Raw genomic sequence first — 10,980 nt, forward strand, 5'->3', positions numbered from 1 at the left:
AAACAAATCAGGAAACATTGTATTGTATTGTGTGTATGCTGAGTTGTACAAGGGTCATGTTAGAAATTTAGAATGTAATGTATAATTCAGGATTATATCAGTCTACGAATGGTGTGTTGTATTGCACTGTATTGTATTCAATTCTATTCTATTAATGTATTGTATATGTGTTGTATTAGAAATTTAGAATGTAATGTGATTATTGTGTAAAAGAAGTAGTCTGTAAATTTTTTGTGTTCCGAGTCAGGCACTTAACCACCAGGCCCAACGCTGCATCACATCAGCTCTGAATAACATTACTCGGAAACAAGACACCACGCACTTCTGGAAAGGCGAGAAGAAAATGGGACAAGGGAAAACAGAAACAGGCAAGGAAAAAAAAAAGCCCAAACGAGGAAGACACAAGCCAACGGAGGACTGACTGATGGATGGAGGACGGAAAAGAGACAAGACACAGCCAGGCACAGACAGAGAATAAAGTCTGGGAAACTGGAGCGGTGACCAGACGCACAGCTAGGAAGCAGACGCAAGGCTCCCATGTTTTACGTAGGAAGGTGGCAGAATGGTTACGACCCATTATCTGCCAATACACTGTCCATGAGGGCCTGGGTTTGATTAATTTCCCACTCTCGCCCTTTCTCCCAAGTCTGACTGGAAATATCAAACTCAGCGTCTAGTCATTCAGATGAGATGATAAACCGAGGTCCCGTGTGCTGCACACACTTGGTGTACTGGAAAAGAACCCATGGCAACAAAAGTGTTGTCCTGTGGCAAAAATTCCCCGGAAGAAATCCATTCTGATAGGTACACAATTATGCATGCACTCAAGGCCTGACTATAAACGCTAGGTAATACTGCTGGTCAGACATCTGCCTAGCAGATGTGGTGTAGTGTATATAATAATAATAATTATTATATTTTATTATTTATATACAGCTGAATCTTGTGCAGAGACAAATCAAGGCGCTTCGCACCAGTCATTCACATGCATGCATAACTCTAAAACTGGAAAAACTGAAGACAAGGAAGAGGCAGGGAAGGGGAGCTATTTTGGGAAGAGGTGGGTTTTAAGACCAGACTTGAAAGAGCTGAGTGCAGAGACCTGGATTTGTCCGAACACAGTGACCCCTCCTTGAGAAACTGAAACTCAACATTACCCGTGGAATGGGATTTTAAAAAAAAAAGACTTGTTTAACGTTCCCTCCCATCCCTCGCTCCCCAAGACATATACATGGAGTGGTGGCCTTGCAGTAATGTGTCTGCAAAATAAGCGAGAGAATCGAGTGTGCAGGGTCAAATCCAACACTCGCCAGAATTTTCTCCCCCTCCACCACACCCTTAGAGGAGGTCTGGATGCTAGCCATTCAGATGAGATGGCAGAACTGAGGTTCTGACTGTGCAGCATGCATAGTGTAAGTAAAAGAATCTATGGCAACATAAGGGTTGTCCCTGGCAAAATTCTGTTCACAAATCCACTTTAAAACAAATATTTGCAGATAGAAAAATGAATATATAAGAATCGGTGGCTGGTGGGTAAAGGGTGGAGAGTTTTCCCATCTCCCAGGTCAACATACGTGCAGACCTGCTTGTGCCTGAACCCCCACTGTGTGTATTATATGCAAGCAAATACGCATGTTAAAGATCCTTCCATGTCAGCGTTCAGTGCGTTAAGGAAACAAGAACATACTCAGCATGCACCCCCCCCACCCGCGCCCCCCCATACCCCCCGAAAATAATGGCTGCCTACATGGTGGGGTAAAAATGGTCATACATGTAAAAGCCTGCTCGTGTACAAACAAGTGAACATGGGAGTTGCAGCCCATGGACGCAGAAGAAGAAGAATAAAAGAATGGCCCTGCATTGTGGTGACACACTCTTCCTGGATAGAGCAGCCAGATTTTCACACCGAGAAAATCAGTTCTGACAAAAACAATAAAAAGTAATATGATACAATGAAGTGGAGGTCTAAGTGTGCTGGTGAATTTGGATTAAACTTTTAATAAACTGACGTTTCATGTGTCCGATGACATTTAGCACAAAAAGTACAACCACAAGCAACAAGACAGCTGTTGAATTCTGTGGAAAGATCCAATCAGGTTGGAAAACAAATGCATCTCTCTCTCTCTCTCTCTCTCTCTCTCTCTCTCTCTCTCTCTCTCTATATATATATATATATATATATATGTATGAGAGAGATGCATTTGTTTTCCAACCTGACTGGATCTTTCCACAGAATTCAACAGCTGTCTTTGTGAAATGGGTGCAACATGTGAGAGAGAGAGACAGACAGACAGACAGAGACAGAGAGACAGAGACAGAGAGAGATGAAAAACAAAAACCAAACAAGGTGGCGTTGCACGTAACAAATATCATGGACTGTAATGAAAAAGTCGTACAATGAGCACAACAGTCAATCAGGACAAATCCCAAGTTCAAATCCCCATTGTGGCGCCTGGTGGTTTAACTTTAAGGGTGGAGGTCCTTCCAATCTCCCAGGTCAACAGATATGCAGACCTGCTGGTGCCCGTTCTCTGTGCTAATACTCATACAGAAGATCAAATACATGCATGTTCAAGATCCCATGATCTTATCACTTATGTCAGCACTGGGAAAAGGAACAAACGCAGCAAGCACACCTTGAAAAATTTAGTATGGCTACCTATGTGGCAGGGTAAAAAACAAACAAACAAACAAACAAACCCCCCTCAAACCCCAAAAGGTCATTCATGTAAAAGCCCACTCATACATGTATATGAGTGAAAGTAGGAGTTGCAGCCCTTGAACATATTGTAAGAAGGAGTGCAAGTAATACACTTCTTCTTATACACATACACTTCTTATATACAAACTTTATTGTCTATACTTTGGTACAGAGATTTTCTTTTTGGCAGCAGCACATGTCCAACATAAGAAGAAAACAACAAACAAATAAAATGAATAAAATGAATAGAAAATAAAAAGATAAATTAAATGGCACCAAATGGAAATAGCTATATACAAATATACAGATTACTGAAATTTACGTGCCTCTCCATTTCAGTCGGCCAAACCGCATTGCACATCTACCCACACACACACACACACACACCACGCACATACACCACGCGCACACACGCACACATACACTCTGTCTCATCCCCTCTCTCTCTCTTCACAAGAAATGCAACTACAAAGATCATACAATACAAATTACAAAACCGTACAGCAGTGTGAAGGGAGAAAGAGGGAGAGAGAGAGTCTGAAAGGCATAACTGTTGAAACAGTGACTGACTGAGACATTTTAGACAGAAAGTGTCAACAGCCTATACCCGAAACAAGCCACAAAAATAACCTTTTTAACCCCTCACCTGAGAACAAGCTCCTTGGGCAGCTTTTTATTGATGTAGCTGTCATCATCGTATGAATACTGGGAGACCTGAAACATCAGAACAAAAAAATTAAAAACAAAAAACATAAACTACTACTACTACTACTACTACTATCATTATTATAATATAATCTATCATCATTATATAATTCAAAATTATGACGATGATGATGACAACCGCAATGATACAATATAACAACAAAAATAACACTACTTAATAGTAATAGTTATTAAAAAACACAATAATATCAATACTACTACTAATAATAACAATAATAATACTCATATTGTCATAATAATAATAACTTTTCAATCACTTTTACAATGCATACTGCGAAACAAGCCAATCATAATTCATATAGCAACAAAATCAACAATAACAAGATGACTGGAAAGAACTGAATTTTCCCTATTTCTATGCCAAATTTGGTGTCAACTGACAAAGTATTTGCAGAGAAAATGGCAATGTTTAAGTTTACCACGGACACACACACACACACACACACACACAGACAACCAAACACTGAGTTAAAACATAGACTCACTTTGTTTACACAAGTGAATCAATAATGAATAAAAAAAAAAATTATTAAAAAAAAAAAAAAGAAAAAAAAAAAAAGAAAGAAAGAAATATCAATTCATTCTGAAACACACCGCTGGACAAGCCAATGGCATGTCAAACAATCACAGACGCCCAATGATGAACATTATAATAATGATGAAGGCTGCTGTTACACAACAATCAGACCCCAGACTGCAGGTAATGTTTGAAGAAAAGCCAGCTAAAATCAATACTGCTCTTGCCATGTGGTCAGATGTGCAGTGTGAAATGCCAAACAAGCACAATATCACAACACAATGAACACACCAGGAAACTGTCAGGAAACACAGAAAAATCCATATCAAATATATATATAAAGATCATGATATATTACATCTTTCTTGCTGTCTTTATTCCTTTTTTGCTCTCTCTTTCTCTCTCTGTGTTCAACCAAGTGCATGTCGTGTGTGTGTGTGTGTGTGTGTGTGTGTGTGTGTCATTGTGTGTTGTGTGTGTGTGTGTGTGTGTGTGTGTGTGTGTGTGTGTGTCATTGTGTGTGTGTGTGTGTGTGTGTGTGTGTGTGTGTGTGTCCCAGTGTGTATGTAGTTGTGTCAAAGCACATGAAATTTATCATTATGATAAATGTTGTGTCTGCATAGTGCATATATTTTTGTGTCTATGTGTGCACAAGTGTTAGCATGTTTTAAGTTGTGTGGAAGCACAAGAATGCATGTGTGTGAATATGTGTGCAAAACTGTGTGTGTACATTGTGCAAGTGTGCACAAAATACAAAGGATTGGATTATTCATCTCTCAAAGTGGTAAGAAATGAAATCAAGTACACCTAACAGAAATGTTTTGATTCACAAAAAAACAATGACCTGTCAATTTCTTTACACACTGAAACAAAAATCTGTATCTAATAACACCAATTTTTTTCTCATATTCGAAGTAAAATCTACACAAAATCTGTTGTGCAGAATATACATTTGCAAAACACTGCAAATGAGCAAGCAAGAATCCACTAAACCCCATCTGCCGCTCACCTTCACGTGTGCACGCACACACACACACACACACACAAAAGAAAAACTCTCACGGACCACAACCCTAAACCAATTTATTTTCAACAAAAGTAAGTGTATGATTACACCCCCTCCCCATCCCTCTTCACCTTTGATCACAAACATGTCATGAAAGATTAGGGCTAGTCTCCTTCTTCTTCTTCTTCTTCGTTCGTGGGCTGCAACTCCCATGTTCACTCGCATACTTGTACACGAGAGGGCTTTTACGTGTATGACCGTTTTAACCCCACCATGTAGGCAGCCATACTCCGTTTTCAGGGGTGTGCATGCTGGGTATGTTCTTGTTTCCATTACCCATTGCACCCTGACATGGATTACAGGATCTTTAACGCGCATATTTGATCTTCTGCTTGTGTATATACATGAAGGGGGTTCATGCACAAGCAGGTCTGCACATATGTTGACGTATGAGATCAGAAAAATGTCCACCCTTTACCCACCAGGCGCTGTTACCCAGATTCGAACCCGGGACCCTCAAATTGAAAGTCCAACGCTGTTGTGCCTGTCATTACCCTTCAATAACTGAATCTGATATGTGTCTGAGACACACGCTCCTTTCAAGCGAAACCCAACTGGTTTACGATCCACATGCCAGGGATGAACTATAATATAATTCCATCTGGATTTGGCTGAATGCTTTTGTGCAACTGTGAAGTAGGGTTTACAAGAAATTCATCACTCTCCATGTAAGAGAGAAATGAATTGTACCGGCCTGAAACTTATATTGTAATTCATAATATTTTTTTTTATTACCAGATGTTGTATTAATGTCATAATTTTCAACACCCAAATGACATTTCTAAAAAAATTCTAAAAATAGTTCAATAAAAGTAAATCTCTTATGAACTATATGCTTATGTGATAGAATTTGTGATAAAACCACAATTTTTTTTCCCTCCAGTTTATTAAAGCGGGAAGGGAAGAATATATATCCTGACACTGTGACAGGGAAACAAAAAATCTGAAACCTGTGCAAACTGTACAAAACTGGTGTTGTAGGAAAACATTATCACCATTAACTCCTAATAACCCAGCAGACCACTCTGAGAGCCATATCAGGGCTGAATGTAATTATCATCAATATATCGATCCCATACAACCTAGCAAAAAAAAGAAAAAAAAAGAAAAAGAAAAAAGTTTAACCTGAGGCTTGATTTCATTGATTTTTATCCAAAACACCATTGTGTGCTTTAATTAAGAACACTGAACCCAAGCAATTCTGTGTGCCGCATCAGTCCGATTGTCGGGTTAGGCAGCACCCAATATTTTGTGGCAGGAAAAACATGTGGACCTTTTCTGTTAGCTGGGTCGGGCGTGTGTACATATATGCATGTGTGTGCATACATGTGTGTTTGCAAGCATGAGCGTATGCATATATATATATGTATACATGTGCATGTGCGTGTGCATGTGTGTGTGTGTGTATGTTCATGTGTGCGTGTGTGTGTGTGTGTGTTTTCTTCAGTTTAACGGCTATTCACTATAAGTGTTTTTAGACGGAAAGGAGTAAAGTAGTGTATAAAGGAAAGGGAATGCATGTGAAGATTAGTGTAAAAAGTTCATGTCATGTATCAGAGGAAAAGTATATTACAAGAAAAAGTCTAAAGAGGTTGTGGTGTGTATGGAATGAGCTGTCATGGGAAGGAGAATATGTATATGCATATCAACAAGTATTAACCTACAACAATGAAAATATAAATAACAGAATTAAATATAATACATCAAAGGAGGATACCAACTGTACTGGAGTTTAAAATTTCTGAAAACATTCTAAGCAATGAATAATCATTCAAAATCTTTTCAGTGGCTAATGAAATATTGGAAGAAAAGTCATCAACTACATCTTTTGGAAGTAACTGTCTTATGCTCAGACAATGAATTAGTAGATGGCTTACAGTTATTTGCTTACCGCATACACATTTTATATTTTTAGAAAATTTTGTACGAAAGGCATTTAAACGAAGTCTATACATTAGACTTGTAATTTGTCTTGAATGTGCTGCTGGTGTCGAATTTAGAAAATGTTTGGGATTAGCTGCATTCTTTGTGTGTGTGTGTGTGTGTGTGTGTGTGTGTGTGTGTGTGTGTGTGTGTGTGTGTACAACAAAACTGATAGCCAGCCAGCTAAGCAGATGGAGGTCTCCCTTTAATAACTGAAAACCATGTTCATGTTGGATACTGAAGTGTGTTTTAACGTTGATATACTGAAAAAATACTGCATAACAGAACCAAATAATCAAAGTCTGAAAGAGCTGCATATAAAAACCATGTTCATGCTGGATTCTGAAGTGTGTTCTAATGTTGCTTTAGTGAAAAAATACTACATATCAGAACCAAAATTAATGACCAGTGTCTGAAAGAACTGCATATTCTTGGCAACATATATGGAACATGCACAATATATTCATACACTTCACCGCTAATGAGCAGACACTGACTATGTATGTATACACGCTAAAACTTCATAGCTCACTGGTTTCAGTGAGAATGAAATCATGCTGTTTGTTCTTCCATTTCATGGCTATCACGATTAACATCGAAGAATCTGTCGTGGTTGGTGCATGCAGGGAATCTTCACTTTTTATAAATATAAACATCTTTTTTTAATACCTCAACAGATATTGATGATGAATGAACAAAAGACATTCCAGAAACTAATACCAATTTTCCCATGCAAACATCAGCTTCAATACAAAGTGCTGGGAGACCGATCAGATACTGACGCTATCACTGGCATGTCAGGAACCCGCAAAGAAATGCGCACACATGTCACAAGCATCCAGCACTGCACACACTCCAATCCTCCCTCCCCACCCTGCACCACCAATCACACTCACACTCCACATCCACACCCAAACACACACGCAACACCAACACATACACACCATCCAACACACACAACACCAACACACACACCCTCCAACACATGCACACCAACACACACACCACCACCAACACACACACATAACTGATATTACCAACACACACACCTGCCAACACACACACCACCACCAACACACACACCACCGCCAGCACACACACACCACCACCAACACACACACCCTCCAACACATACACAACACCAACACTCACATCCACCAACACACACATACCACCAACACACACACCACCACCAACACACACACCCTCCAACACATACACAACACCAACACTCACATCCACCAACACACACACACATTAGACAACACACACATATCCACCAATGCACACACAACACCAACACACACACACACACACAAAACCAACAAACACACACCCTACAACACACACACACAACACCCACCAACACACACACACACACACCCTCCAACACACACACACACACACACACACCCTCCAACACACACACACAACACCAACACACACACACACACCCTCCAACACACACACACAACACCAACAAACACACACCCTCCAACACACTCAACACCAACACACATACCGTCCAACACACACACCCTCTAACACACACACACAACACCAACAAACACACACACACACCAACACAGACACACACACACACACACACTGACACACACACACACACAACACCAACACACACACACACACACCCACCGGGGACGCACAATCCAGACAGTGCTGCATCAGCAGAGGGTCCAGTCACTCACCACGGATGCCTTCATCAATAAAACACTCACAGCAGCCTCCTTGTGCACTGCTATCCCCCCCTGGCCCTGTGATAATCTTGCCTTGCTGTTTCTGAAGCCAAGGGTTCCTCACTACCCGTACCGTAACGAGCCAACTTACCTGGCCAACCAACACCTACCCCTCACCCCCCCCCCCCCCCATGTACCCCTCCCTGCCCACCATCCCTCCCTAGAACCCCCCACCCTCACCCCCTCAAGGCACCTTCTTCCCCTGGGTCCTGCAATACGTTTTCCACAGCTGGCAAACTGTGATGTTCCCAGGTTGATTTGTGTTGATCAAACACACACATACACACACAAAAAAAAAGAAAAGAAAGAAAAAAATAATAAAAGGTGGGGGTGGGGGATTGGGGTGTAAAGGCAGAGTTCTTTCCCACTGTAACACTTTTTGCAAGAGATTTTCACTGGCTGCATTCCAAGCACCTGCCACTTTATTGCTGATGTAGGGATTATGAAAAATAAAATAAAATAAAAAGTAGATGTTTGTGGGAGAGTAAAGTTCAATATTGTGCCACATCATTCACATTGCATACATACAGTGATACATACATGCACACAAGGAGAGATGCATATAACATTCATACAAGCACTCACCCTCTCACAAGTGCACACACACACATACATGCATGCACACACACACACACACACACACACACACACACACGTGCGCGCACACACACACACACATGCACATGCACAAATACTTTCATTTTCTCTCCCCTCCCCTCATATCATCTTGAGGGGAAAGTTCTAAAATTGAAGACTGCTACTTAACTACACACACACACACACACACACACACACACACACACATTCCTTAGATTATTTCACGGACCTTGCTTCACACAACGTAAGGTAAACATTCACTTCTCACAGATTATTTACAGTCTTAGAAAGAGAAATGTACCCCAGAAGCAATGACCCCAACACATATCACAGGCAGATAAAAGGAAAGCAAACAACAAACAGGTCACTTCTAGTTTTATTACTGGTTTATATCTATATATATATATCTATATATCTCTCTCTCTATATATATATATATATATATATATATATATATATATATATATATGCAGTACAATGCCACATGAATCGAATAAGATCTCAGCACAGGTGAGGAACCTGTGCGACAGAACATAAATCAACAAACCACTAGGTGCAGAATTAAAGGCTGATTTTCTTAACGAATATTTCTGATGGTTGATGCCTTTATGTCCTTTTGTGCAGGAGTGTTCTTGGTCTGTTGTCTGCATGGTTCTTGTTCCTGTGTTTTCAGCTTTGTAAAAATTTGAACAAAATGAAAAATGATCTTACGATTGATTTAATTACTATCTAAACATTCAGTTATGTCAGCGGGCCATGCTATAGGTGCAACAGGTGAGCAGTCAAAGTGTTGGACTCGGGTTCAAATCCCAGTCGTGGAGTCTGGTGGAGATTTTCCCTGATCTCCTAGGTCAGCAGATGTACTAACCTGCTCATGCCTGCACCCCCTCCATGTGTATGCAATCAAATTCGCTCGTTAAATATTCTATGATCCAAGTCAGCATTCCGTGGGTTGTGGAAATGAACTGTAACCAGCATGCTCACACCCTGAAATTGAGCATAACTGCCTACAATGCAGGTGTTTTCTTTTTCTCCCCTAAATCAAACACATAGAAACCAGTGTGTACATATAGTATGTATTGTGTAAACAAGTGAACAAGATAGTTGCAGCACACAAACACAGTTACAGTACAAGAAAGTGGGCTAGAAAAAGCTAAATAATGTGGAAAATAACAAATAATGTATAATGACAAAAGATCACTGTCTGATGATGTGAATACGATTTCTGAGAGTTCTGAACTGTAAACAAATAATGTTTGATTACAACAAAGATCCCTCTGCCTGACAACACGAATGTGAAAATTCTGAACCATGATCAGAAAATCAGTCCCAAGCTAAGTGCCCAGTGGGGAAGTGAGTATTTAAGCAAATACAGCAGAACTCAGGGCACTTAATGCTGTTTATTCTCACAATGTCACATGATATCAGAAATCATGACACTCGGTGATGTGCATCATGAGATTTTACTCACACAGAGAAACAGACAGACAGTGAGACTGAAATTACACAGGCCTATTCCCTCGTCTGACAAAGAAAAAGAGTGTTCAGTGACTGTGTGCTCATGACAGGCGTAGATTCATAACTTGATTGGTGGTGGTACTTTAGCAGTGCATAGTGTCTGCAGTCTTACTGACTACTGTGCTCCTCCATCTTCTGATAGTGTGTGTGTGTGTGTGTGTGTGTGTGTGTGTGT

General features: G+C 40.2%; 1 protein-coding gene across 2 annotated transcripts in view; it reads right to left on the reverse strand.

Moving 5' to 3' along the window:
* The window catches only part of LOC143276558 (uncharacterized), a 39,399-nt gene that overhangs the window by 21,829 nt on the left and 6,590 nt on the right, over positions 1-10,980 (reverse strand). For both annotated transcript variants that reach the window (XM_076581139.1, XM_076581138.1), the window contains exon 2: positions 3,348-3,415. In XM_076581139.1, the coding sequence (XP_076437254.1) occupies positions 3,348-3,415 (68 nt within the window). The remainder of the gene's footprint in view (positions 1-3,347; positions 3,416-10,980) is intronic.

This window comes from Babylonia areolata, chromosome 32, assembly GCF_041734735.1.
Source record: "Babylonia areolata isolate BAREFJ2019XMU chromosome 32, ASM4173473v1, whole genome shotgun sequence".
Lineage (NCBI taxonomy): Eukaryota > Metazoa > Mollusca > Gastropoda > Neogastropoda > Buccinidae > Babylonia > Babylonia areolata.